We start from the raw sequence: 19,253 nt of genomic DNA on the forward strand, positions 1-19,253 counted from the left end.
TGGACACCTAAGAAAGGTGAACCTTATGCTATGTGAATTATATCTCAATAAACAAAAATTTTAAGACACCTCAATCATCATATTCTATTTGCCATTAGATAACAATAAAGTATTAGGAGCACTAATTTCCAGAGGTAGAAACTGAGGAAGGAAGGTAAAGTGGCTGCTGGAATCCCGGTGGAACTGAATTCGATTTCCCAAATAACCATCTAGAGGGTCTCTCCAGAACATCACCAGAATTAGAATCCAAATTAGTTAAGGCCGGCCAATTTCCTCCTAAAAAAGCGAACCCTCCCTAGGCAGGCAGGAGTGGGCTGTGGCTGAGAAAGGGGAGTGCTGCTTTGCAGAAGCCCACACCACCGTTTGCAGGGTCAGATGGAACCAGAAATCCACTCTGTGCAGAAGGAAACCCCTATCCAACATCCTTCCAAAATATTCCCATAAAAGTGGTCAGGTTTAGAATATTCTCTTTTCTCCTCCAAACTTTTTTTTTTTTTTAAACTTTTTGCAGGAATATAAGCTCCAAACTTTTGAAGCTAAAACAGCTATTCTCTTCCTGCGGCTCACAGATCATACCTGGGTGTGCTCCTGGTGGGAGAAAACACCAGGCACAGACTTGGGGGTTCTAGTCCACTTTGTGACCTGGGGTAGCAAGTTCAAGTACCTCTCAGAGCAGGAGGTATGCAACCTCCTAAGGGCGTATGCACCTGCCTCCTGAATCCCCATCAGAACGTTTGTAAATCATGGGGACACTAAATCGTGCCACCAAATGTCCCTCTTCTCAAAACACTTTGTCCCACTGGAGCTCAGGAATCCCAACTATTTTAAGACTTCAGGGCTACACCATGACTGATGATTAGTCCCCGGCTGAAATCTAAAGTTTAAAGCTGCCCAGTACCTTTCTTTGAGAGTTTGGAACTGCCCTAGTGCCGGCCTGGATGCCCAGGACACAGCCCCTTCCAGATGGGCCAGCAGCCAGAGAGGGCTGGGGTTTCTCCCATGAGGCTTAATACAAGAAGGTAGACCAGCCCGTGGTTTCCCTCCATGCAGAAGAGCACAGGACCAAGTGGGGCCTATGGCAGGACAGAGGGGCGATGGGTGGAGCTGGCCCCTCCCGCCCCGCCCCCCGCCCCACCCACAGCGTGCTCTGACCTCATCGCAGGCTGCGCAGCGTGGCTTCAGGCACTCCGCGTGGTGCCGGCCACAGTAGATCTTCCCATCTTGGTAAAAGTAGATCAGATCCACCAGCAGCTCGTTGCAGACGGTGCAGATGAAACATGGCGGGTGCCAGCAGACACCGTGGCCGGCGCGAGACGCAAACACGGCGATGTCCCCGCCGTTAATCTGGCCTCCGCACTGCAAGGCAAGCAGACAGGTCAGTCCAGACATCATCCCCCTCTCTGCCTCTCCGGGGTCACGCATAGAAGATAAGAGACCACCGCTCCCACCAAGGGCTGGTAACGGTGCTACCTGCCTTAGGTACATGGCAGGGCAGGTTTCGCTTGCTCTCCCTCCCACTCTTCTTCCTTCCAAGGAAGACAAATAAAAGTCGCTGAGAAAATCAGGACTTACAAGGTGGGAAAGTCAGAAAACTGGAGCTCTACAGGCAGGGGGCAAACCGACTGGGGCTGAAGGTGTCCATATCTTCTAGAAGCTCCCAACGCCATCTTGGGGCACAGCCCAAGTTTAACACCAGGAGGAGTTGGGGGGTGGAGGGGACGGTTGCAAGAAGGGTGCTGTACCATGGGAGAGGGAGGGGCTCCTGTGTGGCTCAGTCTGTTAAGCAGCTGTCTTCAGCTCAGGTCATGACCCAGGGTCCTGGAATCAAATCCCGCTTTGGGTTCCCTGCCCAGCATTAAGTCTGCTTCTCCTTCTCCCTCTGCCTCTGCCCCTCCCCCTGCTTGTGCTCTCTCTCTATCAAATAAATAAAATCTTAAAAAAAAAAAAAAGATGGGAGAGGGAGAGAGGCCTGGGTGGCTCAGTGAGTTAAGCATCTGCCTCCAGCTCAGGTCGTGATCACAAGGTCCTGAGATCGAGTCCCACATTGGGTTCCCTGCTCAGCAGAAGTCTGTTTCTCCTCCCTCTGCCTCTGCCCCTCCCCCTGCTTATGCTCACTCTCTCTCTGTCAAATAAACAAATAAAATCTTAAAAAAAAAGAATAAAGAAGATGTGATTGATATATGCAACGGGATACTATGCAGCCATCAAAAGAAATGAAATCTTGCCATTTGCAACAATATGGATGGAACTAGAGGGTATTATGCTAAGTGAGATAAGTCAGTCAGAGAAAGACAATTATCATATGATCTTACTGATATGAGGAATTTGAGAGGCGGGAGTGGGGGTTGTCGGAGGAAGGGAGGGAAAAAATGAAACAAGATGGGATTGGGAGGGAAACAAACCATAAGAGACTCTAAATCTCAGGAAAGAGACTGAGAGTTGCTGGGGGTTAGTGGGGAAGGGGTGGGGTGGGCTGGGTTTTGGACATTGGGGAGGGGTATGTGCTATGGGAAGTGCTGTAACTCTGTAATCCTGATGATTCACAGACCTGTACCCCTGGGCCAAATAATGCATTATATGTTAATTTAAAAAGAAAAAGAAAAAGAAAAAAAAGGTGGGAGAGGGAGTGTGCTCATAAAAGTACCTTAACAATTTCTCCAAAGCTTTTCAGGCATGTTTGCAGTCTGCTTTCTCTAACATCTTTTTGCCTAGTCTTGACTGAAAAGGTACCACTTCTAAGGCCATGCTAGGGAAGGGGCTTCTCTCCCCCTTTCCTGTCATCTCTCTCATGTTCCAAGTTCCTCTCCCAAAGCAGAAAGGAACAGGGCAGCATCTCTGATAACCCACGTTATAGCTGAGGTTGGGCCTCGGAGGGAGGAGTAAAGTGTGAGATGGTGGGTCCAGGGAAAGGCTCTCTGCTGGCCTTTAAATAAATAAATATTTATTTATTTAAAGGCTCTCTGCTTGGCCATGAGGTTCACGGGCTGAGAATCTAGTTACTCGGCCCTCCGTGAGTGGCTGGCTTCAGGGACAATGTCTAAAGGGTAGAAAAGATACCTTCAAACCTTCCCCACACCACAGCCATCATATGGGATTACATGATTCATAGGAAATGGAGCCAAGGTCTCACGGAATGGTCTCTGGGAGCTCATTCAGGCAGTGACCAGACAAAAGAAAGATATTGTTAACACAAAGTACGACCCTTGCCTTTTAGAACATTAGTAGACCTGGGATAGGTGCCGTGGTAACAGATGAACTGAAACACATTAACAATTTCAAGGGTTTATTTGAGCAAATACAGATTTAAGTTGGGCACTGCCCAAATGAAGGTGGTTAGGAGGCCTTCACCTACCTGGAGCTAGGAGGGAGGTGCTTAGAGAGAAGACGGGGGCCAGGGGGCAAAGCAAGGTAATTATTTGACCAGCTGCAGCTTACGTGGTTGCCTTATTTGAGAAAACTTAGTTGCCTGTTGGTGATTGGTTAGTCTTCAGTGTTATTTTCTCAATACTAAGACACTGCCTTTGGTTTGGGTTCTGGTTTGCTCACGTAGGTAATGAAGGTATCAGAGACATCTCAGTGTCAAGGTCTCCTTGTTCAATTGCTTTAACGATACAGAATACAGAATAAGGTAAGGGACTCCTCACCTTAATTCCATGATGGAGGCATTTCGCAGATGACAAAATGGAGGAAAATTAACAAGGTCGTCTGGCAGAAACATGAATCAAACTTCTCTGCCTCCGTGCTCTTGTCACTATTCTACACAACTTCTGATACCTGCACATGAAATGTCTGACCTTCCTTTGTCCTTAAGAGTGTGCAGCTGGGCTGGTTCTGGGAGACCGATCTCAGAAGGGCAGAATTCCTGATATGAGGACACCAAATCTCACATATTTTCTTTCCTTTTTTTTTTTTTTAAATTTTAATTTATTTTTTTAAACTGCTGTTAAGTATTTTTTAAGGGATTTACTTATTTATTTTAGAGAGTCGGTGGGGGGAGGTAAGGACAGAGGCAAAGGAAGAGAGAAACTCAAGCAGATTTCTCACTGAGCAGGGAGCCCAACGCCGGGCTCGATCTCACAACCCTGAGATCACATCTGAGCTGAAACCAAGAGTCGGACGCTTAACCAACTGAGCCACCCAGGTGGCCCATTTTTTAAAAATATTTATTTATTTATTTTGAGAGAGAGAGACTGAGAATGTGGATGGGTGAGGGACAGAGGCAGAGGGAGAGACAATCCTCAAGCAGACTCGCAGTGAGTGTAGAGCCTGATGTGGGGCTCGATCCCAGGAGCCTGATGTCATGACCTGAACTGAAATAAAGAATTGGCCGTCCAACTGACTGAGCCACCCAGATGCTCCCCTCCTTTTTTTTGTTTCCTGAATCTCACAGCTCAACCACCGACCATGTACATCTCAAGGGTGAGTATCAGGGGTGAAGACCCCACTTCCCAGCCTGTGGTCCTGTGCTCCCCCTACTAAGGAACATCTCCACCGCCCCCACCCCCGCCCCATGCCTCTGAAATCTCAAAGAAAGGCCACAGAACAGTACCCACTCCCCGCAGGGAGTAGCTCTACTTCTCACTGTCAGCACCTGAGTGGGGTCCTAGAGAGCTTCAGGAGCTGGACGGGGCTTTTCAAAGAGCAGCAAAGCCAAGAGCAGGGCCAGAGTGATGGCTGAGAGGAGGGGCAGGGAGAACCCAGGCAGGCTGCCTGTCCACCTTTCTTGAAAACCCTCCGCCCCTGGGCCCTGAGCGCTCTGCAGAAGAGTAGCAGGAAAAACCACCCCCAGACCCAGCTCAATGACGCCCTGGGGAGGATGCAAGGGGGAAGGCATGCATTTCCCTAAAGAACCCTCAAACCCAGGATGACCCTTTACCACCTCTTTAAGTGACCCTGGGTGGATGCCATGGTCCAGGCAAATTTCATTTTCTAAAGGATGCATTATTTATTTATTTATTTATTTCCTTTTAATGAACATATAATGTATTATTTGCCCCAGGGGTACAGATCTGTGAATCGCCAGGTTTACACACTTCTCAGTACTCACCATAGCACATACCCTCCCCAAAGTCCGTAAGCCAACCACCCTACTCCCACCCCCCCCCAACCCCCAGCAACCCTCAGTTTGTTTCCTGAGATTAAGAATCTCTTATGGTTTGTCTCCCTCCCCGGTCTCATCGTGTTCCATTTTTTCCCTCCCTACCCACCATGAGCCCCTGCCCTGCCTCTCAAATTTAAAGGACTCACTTTAGGCCATAAATCCTTCACGTCTTTCCTGTGCTTAAATCCCTCAGCAGGCTTCCCATCTCCCTCCAGTGGCGAACACAACTGGCCCTCCACGCACTCTGTTTCATGGCCTCCCTTCCTCCCTCCACTCCCTCTTCTGTGCCACCATGGCCCATGTGTTGGTCCCGGAACACAACAGAAACGCTTCTGCCTCCGAGCCTTGGAGCGACCTGTTCCCTCTGCCCCCTGAGATCTGCAGGACCCACTCCCTCCATCCCTGAAGCCTTTGCTCAGAGGCCACCTTCTTCTTTTTTTTAAGATTTCATTTATTTATTTATTTATTTGAGAGGGAATGCACGCGAGAGGGAGCACGAGGTGGGGAGGGGCAGAGAGAGAGGGAGACGCAGACTCCCTGCTGAGCAGGGACACCCCCCTGCCTCCCCCTGACGTAGGACTCGATCCCAGGACCCTGAGATCAGAACCTGAGCTGAAGGCAGACGCTTACTGACTGAGCCTCCCAGGCACCCCCAGAGACCCCACCATCGAAGTGCAGCCTTGCCTGGCCACCTTCCTGGAAATCCCAAGCTCCCCACACTCCCCAGGGTTTGCAGCCTCCTTCCCTGATGTATTTTTTCCTCTTTATTTTACTGTTTGTTTCCCCTAGAACGGACCTCCTTATGAGGACAATCAAAATCTTTCAACAGCTTTCACATCTTTTGTTCACCGCCGTATTGCCCAGAGTGAGAACGGGGTCCCGCCCCCGCGCCTCCGGAGGCGCTGCAGGACACCGCTGTTGAAGGACCCACCGTGCGTGACGCGACGCCGGCGCGATCCCGCCCCGCACCCCGGACTCCACGCTCACCTGTTCACAGATGGCCCCCGTCATCGTGACGGGGAAGGGCCGGACATTCCCGCGGCCCAAGTTTTCACGTTTCCTCTGGTTGCTAAAGAGCTTCAGCTCCCTCTTCTCCTCCTCATCCAGCGAGTTGCAATATCGAACCTGGACAGACACAGAGAGGGTCATGGGGGGACGTCGCCCCTGCTCCATGGGATTTCTGCAGCCCGCGTCCCAGACTTCTTCTGACACGTGCTCCCACTCGACTTTACAGCGCCGGCCTGCACTGGCCCACCAGCGGGCTCGGGGCTGGAGAACGTGAGTTTCTACTGAAGTTGAAAGACCTGACCAAAGGTGCTGCAGTCCGGAGCCCGAGTCACGAGCAGGCTCAAGGTTCTGCAACTGTCACGCAGCCTTGCTACCCTGCCCTCCTGCCCCATGAAGGTCCCCATCATGTCGAGAAGCTCTGGGGCTAGTCAAGATCTGGGACTTTTTCCTACTTTAAAAAATGATATGGATCTTCAGACGGATTGTGGGGTCCTGATACGTTCCCCTCCCGGTGTCCATGTGAGTGAGCCCTGACACTGAAGGATGGCTCCAGGCCAGCAAGTCGGAACAGCAGTCAGAGAGCTCGCAGTTCCTTCTCCCACCTCGTTTTGGGGAAATGGGGAACCGAAGGCTTGAGGCAAAGGAGTTGGTCCAGAGGTACATGTCCCACTTCACAGAAGTCCCTGCGTGTTTATCTGTGCGTGGGAGAGAAAGAGCTGCCCACTGGACTGTGGCTGATCCGTCTACTTGCGTGAGATATTTGCCCTCTTGTGAAACATAAAAACTCCCAGCGTTAAGGGAGGGGCACTATGGACACTCAAATCCAATATTTCCCGGTCTTCCCCCTGATTAACACATATCAGGGGAATTCTGCCATAGTCTTGAACCATTAATACTGTTTTTAAAATGGCCTCACTTGGAGTGCCTGGGTAGCTCAGTGGGTTAAGCCTCTTCCTTCTGCTCAGGTCATGATCCCAGAGTCCTGGGATCAAGCCCCGCATCCGGCTCTCTGCTTGGCAGGGAGCCTGCTTCCTCCTCTCTCTCTGCCTGCCTCTCTGCCTACTTGTGATCTCTCTCTGTCAAATAAATAAAATCTTAAAAAAAATAAAAATTAAAAAAATGGTCTCACTTTTTAAAACTTGAAAACATTTACTTAAAAAGAAAGTATATTGTGACTATACATTAAAAATCAGTATCACCTATAAGAACCAGAAGGTGACCCTAAAATGAGACGATGTGAGAATGAAATCATGTTGTTAGATTCTAGCAACTTCTGCTCAAGGGAGATCCTGAAATGGCGATTCCTTTTTTTTAAAGTTTTCATTTTATTTAATTATTTGACAGAGAGAGATCACAAGTAGGCAGGGAGGCAGGCAGAGAGAGAGGAGGAAGCAGGCTCCCTGCCAAGCAAAGAGCCCGATGTGGGGTTCGATCCCAGGACCCTGGGATCATGACCTGAGCCAAAGGCAGAGGCTTAACCCCCTGAGCCACCCAGGACCCCCATGAAATGGAGATTCCTAAGGCAGTTACCTAAAAGTGGAGACCGGTATGAGTTGGAGAGATACCAGGAAACTGGGTAGCCCAAACTGAAATCCCACCTCCCTGCCTCTTGGGTGGATCCTACCTGTTCCATGTTCCATCTAGAGGAATAAAGCACAATTTAAAAGGGAGTGATTCTCTTATTATGCAGCTCACTTTCGCTAACTGCCATGTCTATGCACCACCCCAAGTCCTGTGTCTGCCACCCTATGGGAAACACAGACCTCGTCCCACTTCCTGTCCTTCTCTGGAGTAACAGCGGAAAGGTTATGTGAAAAGCTCAGATGGCTTATGATGTGATGGGCGTTGGCAAGTCTGTAGACCAGGACTACTGCTTCCTAACTGGGAAACTGAGGCAGCTAGCTCAGTCTCAACTGCTTCCTCTGGGCAAAGAGCAAATAATCCGATACTGACTTCAGAATCATCACTCTTTGTCCTGAAAAGGGCCAGGTCAAGTGGGCGAAATCTGCCCACTGGGTCACATGGAAGGAATCTTCTCCAGCAGGAAGAAGGAGTTTGAATGGTCTCTTTTCATAAACCCACAGTTAACTGGAAATCGTTAAAAGCAGAGCACAGATCCCCTTGCCCCAGCAAGCAAACAAGTGTTAAAAGGAAGTCGTCCTGTGGATGTCCCCGCGAGCACGGAGCACCACTGTGACCGGACTAGCCCAGAACATAGGATTATACCACTGACGTCTTATGGATGTGCTCTTAAAGAAAGGCACTCCCCTCCAGCTTGGAAAAACCCGCATTTTCACTTCCAAATTAGTTAACTGGGCATCCGGTTACAGGGCTTGCTCTCGGCTTTAAAGGGGAAAACATTGTTTGTATTTGTTTTATGAAGTTGGAAATGGGTGACAGGAAATCCTGGCTCTCTTTCTAGGGACTTGCTTTAGTTTTTAAGCTTTTGCTTCACTGACTCAAATTTATTTTTGAGGCTGCCGAATTATCCCTTTTGATCCAAATATGGGCAAATAAAGACTAAAATAGCACCTACTCAATTTCCCAGGAGATCCGGCTTGTGGGTGGGAGCAGTCGGTAGAAAGCTGGGGTCCAGTTCCTGGAGGAGTTATTTCTCCTTTCAATTCAAAATCGTTTAAAATGCAATCAGCTAAGTGGACAATTCCATTCTAGGGGATGACTGTTTTTAAAAACCAGATATTTCAAAAATTCATTTCCAGTGTCCAAACCTAAGCCCTTCAAGCAGGATGATCTTTTCACAAATGTATGCATGGATTTTCCCTTTATGAGCAATTCAACTTCAAAGATAAGAAACGCCTCATTACAGTGTCTTCTATCGGGGTTCAGGGAAAAAAGGACAGCTTGCAAGCTAGCCTTCCAGGTGTACAAATGGTGAGCGAGCAAAGTTGGCCTTTCAACGACAAAAACGCAGATGTTCAGAGCTGCAAAGCTGGATATGTGACTTTTATCACAGCCTAACGTGGAAGACTTGCCCACTTACTTAACATGAAACGATCTGCTGAGAATGCCAGGGAATCATGTTTTTGCAAGGCTTGACCTTGGACTGGCCCGGGGAATCGCAATCAGCCGAAGGACTTGGGCAACCAGCACATTCTTCTTCAACTAGGAAAACCTGGGCTTGAGCTTTTAAATTTTAGGGCTCTCCGGATGCCCCAAACAGCTAGTTGTGCCGGGCTCGGAGATGAATCCAGTCCATAATGAGATCTGCTTTCTGGAAAGTGTCGGGCCGTTTCTTTTGGCTCTAATTAAGGAAGCTAAAACCTAAAATGGGCCAGAGTTTTTCTTCGGAGACCTCACTGATCACAGCATTTTGATTATGGAGAAGGTGAGCAAGTCACAGAACCTTCTAAGACAAGTCTTGCTAAGGCCCCCGGGAGCTCCTCCTTACCTCATTGTCATGGGGTGGCAGCTGGTGTAGTAGCTGCTTGATTCGAAGCTTCTCTCCGGGGCTGTTGACGTAGGGAACCTTCTCTTCTGGGAGACAGCTGTAATACTGATGAACCTGTAAGATGCAAGCACATGGGTCACTGCCTGTCCCCACTTCCCCCGGGAAGAAGGTTCCGGCAGCAGGACGCATTCAACTTCCCGTCGTTTCCACCCTCCTGCAACTTAACAGCATCTGCCTTTCTCACTGCAAGCAGACAGATTCATCCTTGAAGAAAGAGTGGAGCCAATCACCCAAATCTTGAGGCTTTCCCCTGTCTTGCTAGGGAAAAATAAAGCTAGTACACTTTCCTAGAAAAAGAGAATTCGGCAGATAGGCACGGGGCCGGGGCGGGGGGGGGAGACCCAGAGCATAGAGTTTTGTCGGCAGGCTCCCCGCCCTGAGAGAGACAGAGAGAGAGAGAGAGACAGAGAATGGGAGAGAGAGCAACTTTACCATTTTCTCTGTGAGTCTCCGGCATGCGCCGTGCCTCCCTAGCCAAAGGGATGTGTCAGTGCCTGTCTCACCCTGAAGTCAGAGCCAGGCTCTGGCACTCGCTGAGCTGCTGGGTCCCTTTGGCCTCCACCTACACTAAAAGCCCTCTAGGTTTTGAGTGCTCTGTAAGGACAGGTAGCAGTTTCCAACTGTCTGAAAATAGAGTCATGACATCTGGGATACTGAGTACCTAATTACAAATGGTCATTGACAGATATTTCTGCACATCCCAGAATGCTCCTGTTTACGGCTGTTCGGACATATTCTTGTCCTTTCTGGGGCTTATTCAGCTCTAACAAAGACTTGGGAAGGCATCTAAGTTTGCCCAAGAAAAGAAAACAGACATTCTGTTATCCGGCTGTATGCAAAACTCGGGTCAGGAAAAACTGGCCAAAACAGAAGGTTATGCTATGATACAGGAGGGGCAACAAAATTTAAAAAAAAAAAAAATCCCACAAGCTCAGATGACATCATGGAAAATTCTTTCCAACTATCTCTTAGCATCATGACCAGCTCTTGCGAAACAAGGCATTCATTCAACAAGACACAGAAGACAGAAGACTTGAGGCTCTAAATTCATTCTATTTGTTCCACTCCGCAAACTTGGTCTAATTCCCTTGAGTTGAGGGAGCCCTGGACATGAATACATGTTTGGAGAATGCTGGGAAAAAGAGCTATGAAAGCTCTGTCTACTTTTATCTCCAGAAAGGAAATCATAGCTCTTAAAAGGTGGGAGGAGGGAAAGGCTTGGCAGTGACAAGGCCTTCAGGAAGATGCGGAAGCCATCTTTATTTTCGTAACACACGACTGTAAGCATTCACCATCCTGTGCCTATTCCTGTCTCAAGCAAAGCCCGAAGGCAACCATAAACAGACTGCTCATAGACTAGCTGGCTTTCTCAAGATAGGGCCATGCAACCCCTCCCTAGAGGCATCTGGTGGGGAACCGCATACTGGGATGGGAAGGAAGGGCTCCAGGTTTTGAAAGCAGCCCACAGGTTACCAGCACTCTCTCTGAGAAGAAAGGAAAGCCCAGATCATGAGTTAGTTTGGGAGGAGGAGCTGGCCGTGGGCCCATCAGAGACCAGCACCCCATTTTGTGCTCAGAGCGATCTATGCATCACGCGCCACGGCCAGTAAGTGCAGGCAGAAAGCTGAGCCCTGTGTCTTGAGGAATGGGTCTCACACCCCAAGCTGAGAGACTGCTTGTAGCCAAGCCTTGCTGCAATGTCCCTTTGTCATTCTCATGCCAGTGACAGAAGCTTCGGGACGGATGCTACTAAGAAAGGAAAATCACTGGAGTTGCTTGACAGGAAAGTCCAATCTGAGTGCAACGGACCCTCTCCTGACTCGCCCTTCGGGACTCACACACCCCTCTTTGCCGCCCAGAGCACGAGCATCCCTGAGAGCCCCTGTGACCTGGCACCTTGAGCCCAGTCTTTGCTGACACCGTCCAAGGCTGAGCCTGGTTGGAACCTTCCTTGCCTCTTGGGCAGCTGTTTGTGAACCCCCGTTCACAGCTCTGTCACTTCCCATCTCTGTGTTCCTGAGGGAATTCTAGAACCTCTCAGAATCCTCATCGCAGGACTGCAATTCAATAAGAGTGAGGGCGAAGAACTTGGCCCTCCATAACAATAAGCAATATGAACACATAGTGGGAAGTCCATTATCTGGCCCGCAGGCTCCCAAGGGAAGGATTCAGATTTTCCTGGCCTCTCTTCCATTTCGAGAGGCAGAGCCACACTACCTGCTTGCAGATTGAGACCAAACCTGGAGGCCCCCAACTACTTTAATCTAAGGAAGAAGGTGGCAAGGGAGGATAATGTTATTTAAGATAGTTTTATTTCAGAGGGGAAAAAAAGGCAGATTCTTACATAGGTGTGTTGTTCTATCAAGAAGCCCAACAGAACTGTAGGGTCTTAAGAGGAAATGGGACCAGCTACTGAAAAGTGACCGGTAAGGGATTCTCATCTCTTTATGTTCAGTGTCCTCTTATCTCTGCCTTAGTCTTCTTCTCCTGCAGATCTGTCCCTTAGCTTCTCAAAGTTTAAAGATTCCCACAGCACCTTAACTTACACAACCTCCCTTTGCATCCATCCTTGACTGACTCACTTGGCTCCGTTTTGAAGTCGCCAGAGAAGGACCCTGCTTACCCCATCTTGGGCAAGGTCCACACCTGCAGACTGGATTGGAGAAGTTCCATCCTGTTTTGAGATTGGAGATAAAGGCATCCCAACATGTCAGGGCAGGGCAAAGCAGAGTCGGCTTTGACTGGAGACCTCTTTGGGACCAGGAGCTCAGTAAATACCCTGGCACCCTGAGGTCCGTCCTAAAGACTTGGAATTCTTACGTCAACAGAGGCAGTGACTACTCTTTAAGAACACAGCTCTATCTTTCCTGACTGGGCATCTTGTGTTGCCTTTTATAATTCAAGCCAACGGATCACTGCTGCAGAAAATACGTCCTTCTACCAGCATTCAGTAATTTCATGTATACAGAATGTACTAAAAATAGTTCCTCAGGAGGCAGTCAACAGTTTGGTGGATGACTTAGAAACTTACCAAGTGAAATGCACCATTATGAAACCAAATCAGCTAATATTAAGCAACAACTTCCCCAATCATCCTCACTTCACATGGTAGGTGATCTGGCCTGCTCTGAGGATGGGGAATGAGTTGGTTCTTCACAACTTCTCTTAGTTCTTCCACGCCCTGGCTTCTGTGTCTCCTCCTGGTGTTCCAAAGCTTGGGAAGTCCAAGCTCTTCCTTGAGCAAAGGGATGGGAAGGATGGAGAAACTCCCCTCTCAAATTCCCAGTCTGGCTCTGGCAACACAGAACTGCTGCATGTAGTTTCCTCTGGCATCCTCCAAAAGAAAACTACTGCGTAGCCCAAAACAAACACACAGCAAACCATCGGTAAAGGGAAAATATTTAGTGTACTTTCTGGCACTACGGAAATTAAATTTGGCACCACCCCTGAAAACCCTGCAGATTGCTCATTTTTTGTCCAACCATGTTTCTCTCGCTAATTTTCACAAGCAAATAATCAAATTCAATAGGATTTTGTCAATGGTGACCACTAACGAGCACTGTCTGCTATGCTGATCATTTTTTCCTCCTGTGTGTACTAAGTATCACTCTCCAAAAGCAGTACTTTGGAATGGGCTAGAAACTCCATTCCATTAATTCATCACTCAGGTAGAGGTGCCCTGTGCTACTTGCACCTTGGGTTGAGCTGTATGAGGTACGCTTCCCGCAAACAAAAGCATTTTGCACACAATCCACTGGCTCAGGAAAATGAGATAGCTGAAGGCCTTTATTTACAATGTCACTCCCCACAGTGAGGTTTGGCAAGAACTTCAGTCTGTGTCAGATGGATTGCAAGAGCTTTAGTCAGTGTGCAAATAAATCTACAAAGCGAGGCCTCACCCAGTTTGAAAGACTGGGTTTGTTAGAAGGAACTGCACATTTGACAGCATATCTGCCTGGGCAGAGATGGAAGGGAGGGAGTCAAATGACTCCCTGTTGGAGAGAAAGGTGTGCTAATTTAAAAAAAAAAAAAAAAAAGTGCCAAGTGCTTCATTAGAGCGGTGGTTCTCAAATTTTAGCTTGCATCAGAACCACATGGATGGCGTCTTAAAACACATTTCTAATTCCACAGGACTGGGGTTGGGTCCAATGGTTCACATTTACGCTGCTTTCCCCTGTGATGCCTCTGCTGGGGGTCCAGGGAGCACGTTCTGAGATCTGTAGAGTCGTGCAACAGCCAACCCCGTGAGGTTGCCCAGTAGATGATGGTGATCCTGTGCTCTCCAGGAGATCCAGGAGGCCCTGGGGAGGGGAGGGGACTTGTTGACTCTCACTTAATTTGGCAGGTGTCTCCTGCCACACCTACAGACATGCTTAAGAAGGGGGAGTCCACCAGCTCCAGCAAGGATAAGAAATTCTAAGGGCAAAATGCTTCTCTTATTGGGTGGGACATTTTCCATATCAAAAGCATCCTGTATTCTTAGGAGTGGGAACCCAAAAGAGAAGTCAGATTTCCCTGGCTGATCTCAGATTCAACTGTCCTTCACCCTCTCGGTGAACGTATTTATTTACGGAATGGCTCTTAGGGCAGACGTGTTTTTATATACAGTATCTCGTGAACCCACCCCATGCCCTGGAGGCTCCTCCATTGTACTCATTAGACGGAGCATCGCATAACTAAAAAGGGGAAAACATTTTTTGGACTTGGTTTCCTTATCCTTTCCTGTTTTTTTGGATTCTTGGCCTTCTTTATCAAGAAAAAAAGAGGGGCACCTGGGTGGCTCAGAGGGTTAAGCCTCTGCCTTGGCTCAGGTCATGGTCTCAAGGTCCTGGGATTGAGCCCCACATCGGGCTCTGCTCAACGGGGAGACTGCTTCTCCCTCGCTCTCTGCCTGCCTCTCTGCCTGCCTCTCTGCCTACTTGTGATCTCTGTCTGTCAAATAAATAAATAAATAAAATCTTAAAAAAAAAAAAAAAAGAAAAGAAAAAAGGAGACTGGCAGATGGATGGGAAAGAACTGAAACACCAAATATAGCAGATTCCCAATATGTATGACTGACCACATACATGATGGACATGCTTTCCTTTGGTGTTCTCCAGAAAATAACCAACATATGGTCTAAAATGAACCGGCAAAAGGTGAAAAATGAGGTACTCCAAATGAAAGGTCTTTCTGCAAATCCATGGAATGATGGTACAAGAGAGTTGTGGCAGACATGGTTGCCTATCCACATCCCTTTTCCTTAATAAGAATGCCAAAATCTTACTTAAAGCATCAATATATACCCAGCTTAGAATAATATTTTTGCAGCTCCCTAGTAGCTATGAGTGGCCATGCAATTAAATTCTGGCCAATGACACGTAGCATGTGACTCCTGGGAAAACTCTTTTAAAGGAGGCTGAGCAGTTAGCAAAAAACCCCCTCCCCCATTCTCCCTTCTTACTGTTTCCTGTCTGGAATGTAAAAACAATGGCTGGAGCTCCAGCAGCCATCCTGTACCATAACTTTCTTTATTGTACTATGGAACACCAAACCAGCTCTGGATTGCCCATCTCCAAACCTTTCTTACCAATGAGTGAAAGAAATGGTATCTTTATTCACAGTCTAAGGTACTAGGAACTGAATGCCATTCCTAAATGATATAGCAATGGTTCTCAAATGCTAGCAAACTGTAGAATCATTTGAGGTCTTCATTAAACATTATCCCCATTTCCATTCTTCTGGGTCTGGGGGGAGTGGCGGGGAAGCCCAGAATTCTATATTCTTAATGAATACCTCATACCAGTATGGTATGAGGTATTTCTCAGTGGAGAAACACTGATTTAAGAGGAAGGCAAACATGACTCCACAAGGTGAAGGTAAAAACTCCTGACGTATAATCTCCGATGTGGGCTGACGCATTTGAAAGGCTTTATAAAAGCTCATCTTAACCCAGAGACCAACTGGAAGATGAGACCTTTATTTCGCACTCTCCCACTCCTGCAGTTTGAGAAGCTTGGAACCTTGGTTAATCTACCTCAATTCAGGAAGGCAATATCTAGAATAAGCCCAAGGTCTCAGAAGGCAGATGCTATGGAGAAGGGAAAGATGCTGCCTGAATTTGTGGCACGTGGTGGTTTTTATGAAAAGCACACACTAGTTCTGAAATGGAGACCTGGAGAACAATCGGGAAGCATTACAGCTATAAGCAAGTGGTGATGGGCTGCTTTTAAGGGCCCGCTTGTTTACTGTGCCCCCACTTGCCAGAATTTCATTACCCAAGCAAGAGAAGAAAAGTGGTGTTAAGTGGCATCTAAGAGGTAAAATTATACCAGGTTTGGCTCCTTTCCTTTTCTCCTGGAGACCCACATTATAATTTTAATTGGTTTACTCAGGAAGTAATGTAGGAAATAACAGTCCAATACCTAATGCTTAAACACTGACTCCACCATGCTTCGACTCCCATAGGGTTAGGATCAAAAATCAGAAATAAAAGCTCATACAGGGTATTTTCAAAGAAGAGTTTTCAAAGGTTTTTTTCTTTCTTTTTCGCTCACACCCAATGTCTGATTCAACATTAAACCACGTCAGACGTAGGTTCAAAACATACCCAGAACCTAGTCACCCTCTCCAACCCTGTAGGACCGTCTAGCCACAACTAAGTGCTCAGGGGAATTACGGACATGGTTGCTTCTGGACCCTGGCTTTCACCTTTATTCCCTGCAGGGGAGTCTCTATCCAACAGCGAGGACTACGCTATCTGAATATTAAACAGGTCATGTCACCGCTTTTCTGGAAACTTTCCATGGTTCCCATTGCCCTCTCATTCAAAACCAAAGTCTTCCACTGTACGATCAAGGTCATGCCTCCTCCTGGCCGATCATGTCTCTTACTATATTCCTGTGGCTCAGTTCTGTTCCCAACATCCTCCTTGCCATTCCTCTGCACTAGCCGTTCTCTTTGCCATGCACATTTTTTCCCCAGATGTTTATGGGATGCCCATTCTCATTTCCTCTACTCTTTGCTCAAATGTCACCTCCTCAGAGAGGTCCTCCTCCCCAGAGAGGACGAGCTTAATAAACCAGCACCTTCACCCCTTATTCTTAAGGTGAGTGTGTGTGTGTCTGTGCAAACATGCATGCTGTTGGGCATCGAGTGGGCTGAGGGCAGGGATGTTGCCAAATGTCCCACCATGCAGAAGACAGCTTCCACAGTCAAGAATAACCTGGTTCCACATGTCAGTAGCACTGAAACTGGCAAACACTTAACCTGCTTTTCATCAAAGAACTTACCCCTTGCGGGTGCATGATCTACTCATTCATTGTCTCTCTCTTCCCTCTAGAGTGTGAATACCTGGGATTTTGTTGACTGTATACACCCCAGGTGAGTGTCTCATACCTAACAGGTGCTCAACACATGTTTGCTGAGTGAATGCATGCTGTGTCCAAATCTCACCTTTCTGCCTCGCTGGTTTATGGAAGGATTTGGACAGATACAGGGAGGAAGAAGAGAATATGCAGGTGAGATTTCCAGAGGAACCAGAGTAAAACTCACAGAGCTTTCCTTTCAACCCATCGAAGCACGTGCTTTGTCACTGAAGATTCCTGGTGTGGAGGGATGGAGGAGCAGCTAGAAAGATGAATGGAATACTGACAAGGGACAAGGGACTGCTTCCTTAAGAGGAAGGGAAACGGAGCACCTGGGTCCCCAGGGATCAAGCCTGCTCAGCAGGGAGCCTACTCCCCCCCCCCCCCGCCCCGCCTCTCTCCCTACCTGTGATCTCTGTCTGCCAAATAAATAAATAAATAAATAAAATCTTTTTTTTTTAAAAAAAAAAAAAAAGGAGGAAGGGGCCAAACAATACCCATTTGTATTTGAAGCTAGAGCATTTCTTCCAAGTTGAGTCAATTTTGTTCAAATTACAGAAAATGATCACATTATGTCCTAAGTAGCTCCTGTAATCGCAAACCGTGTGAGGTGTTCTTTCTCTATGCCTCCTAGGTCCACATACTCTCTCCTTCCCAATCTTAAAGTTTTCCAAAACTTTTTAATGTAGAATATTAGAATATTAAACCTCAATGTTTAGTTAGAAAGTACTTTCCATTTAGTTTGGATTGGATGTGGATTGGAAACCTGGCATTCACTGTATCCTGTCTTGAAGAAGAGGTCCCAGAAACGAAAGAACTTGGAATTTCAACACTTCTCCTTCAAACTACAATTACATCAAGTCTCCCCTACCCCAATTTTGTCAAAACTGCTCTTTGCAGAATGTCTACACATTTGCATACATGCCCTGCTAAGAATTCCTCAACAGTTGCTTACTTTATTTGGTAACAGTTTCAATATTGCCTTTAGACAAAATATATACATACATATGTATGGAAAAAGCAGGATGGTAGTTTCCTATAGTGGTTGAGTGTTGGGACTCTGGAATCACATTGTTTGGGTCTGAATACTGGATTGAAAACTTACCATCTGTACATAGTTGGGCAAGTTACTCTACATCTCTTATAAAGTCAGTATCTTCATCTGTAAAATGGGGACAATATCATTCACCTTAAAGCATTGCCACGAGGCTCAAATGGGATAATGCCACTACTACAGAGGCAGGCACATAGCAAAGGCTCTGGTTTCCAGCTTTGAAGCAATCGAATACATAAGTCATAAATGTCTAGGTCATAGACGGACCTGTGCCCGTCTGTTCACATGCTAAAGCCCTAACCCCGGAAGTGATTGTATTTGGAGATACAGCCTTTAAAGAGAGGATTACATTTAAATGAGGTCAGAAGGGTAGGGCTGTAATCAGAAAGAAATGATGTCCTTAGAAGATGAGGAGGCACCAGGAGCGTGCACGCACAGAGAAAAAGCCCCCTGAAGACATACGCAGAGGGCAGTCATCTGCAGGCTAAGAAGAGAGGTCTTACCAGAAACCAACCCTGCTGGGTCCTAGATCTTGGACTTCTTGCCTACAGAACTGTGAAGGAAGCAAATCTGCTGCTGACACCACCCGGGCTATAGTGTTCTACTATGGCGGCCTGAGCACACTGGACAAGGCAGTCTTCTATATGCAAGAAACCGTTCATGGCTAGTGGGGAAAGGACACGCATACAAATAAGAAATGATGCCTGGATGAAGGTTATATTTGAGTATAGTATGTAAGACAAGGATGCAAGTGGCCACTATGTGAAGTTAAAATAATGCAAGAGCCATCCGAGGCAGACCAAGCACTACAAAGTTTCAAAGAACAACTGATTAGATCCCTAAATGTGTACATGTGCCCATTTCTATGGTGCAAAACAATCCCGCTAAGGATGATTTCTAGCTACCCATGGGATGTCACTGGATGTGGGACTAGAAGAGACACAGAGCAGCGTCCATTACATGGCACTGCCACCCCGTGGATGTAACAGATGAGCACAGATAACAGGGAAACACAGGAAAATAATCATGAAGGGATGAGTCCTGAGTACTTATCACCTCTGTTTTTAATATAAGTTTATACAATTAAGCTTTAAAAATGGCTGAATGAGCACTGGGTGTTATATGCAACTAATGAAATCACTGAACATTGTATCAAAAACTAATGATGTGGGGCGCCTGGGTGGCTCAGTGGGCTAAGCCTCTGCCTTCAGCTCAGGTCATGATCCCAGGGTCCTGGGATCAAGCCCTGCATCAGGCTCTCTGCTCGGCAGGGAG

General features: G+C 47.4%; 1 protein-coding gene across 5 annotated transcripts in view; it reads right to left on the reverse strand.

Moving 5' to 3' along the window:
- PRICKLE2 (prickle planar cell polarity protein 2) overlaps nucleotides 1–19,253 on the reverse strand; it is a 320,192-nt gene that overhangs the window by 49,033 nt on the left and 251,906 nt on the right. For all 5 annotated transcript variants that reach the window (XM_032324380.1, XM_032324418.1, XM_032324400.1 and 2 more), the window contains 3 exons: nucleotides 9,519–9,632; nucleotides 6,089–6,226; nucleotides 1,153–1,356 (listed from right to left, as the gene is read on the reverse strand). In XM_032324380.1, the coding sequence (XP_032180271.1) occupies nucleotides 1,153–1,356; nucleotides 6,089–6,226; nucleotides 9,519–9,632 (456 nt within the window). The remainder of the gene's footprint in view (nucleotides 1–1,152; nucleotides 1,357–6,088; nucleotides 6,227–9,518; nucleotides 9,633–19,253) is intronic.

Source organism: Mustela erminea, chromosome 1 (assembly GCF_009829155.1).
Source record: "Mustela erminea isolate mMusErm1 chromosome 1, mMusErm1.Pri, whole genome shotgun sequence".
NCBI lineage: Eukaryota > Metazoa > Chordata > Mammalia > Carnivora > Mustelidae > Mustela > Mustela erminea.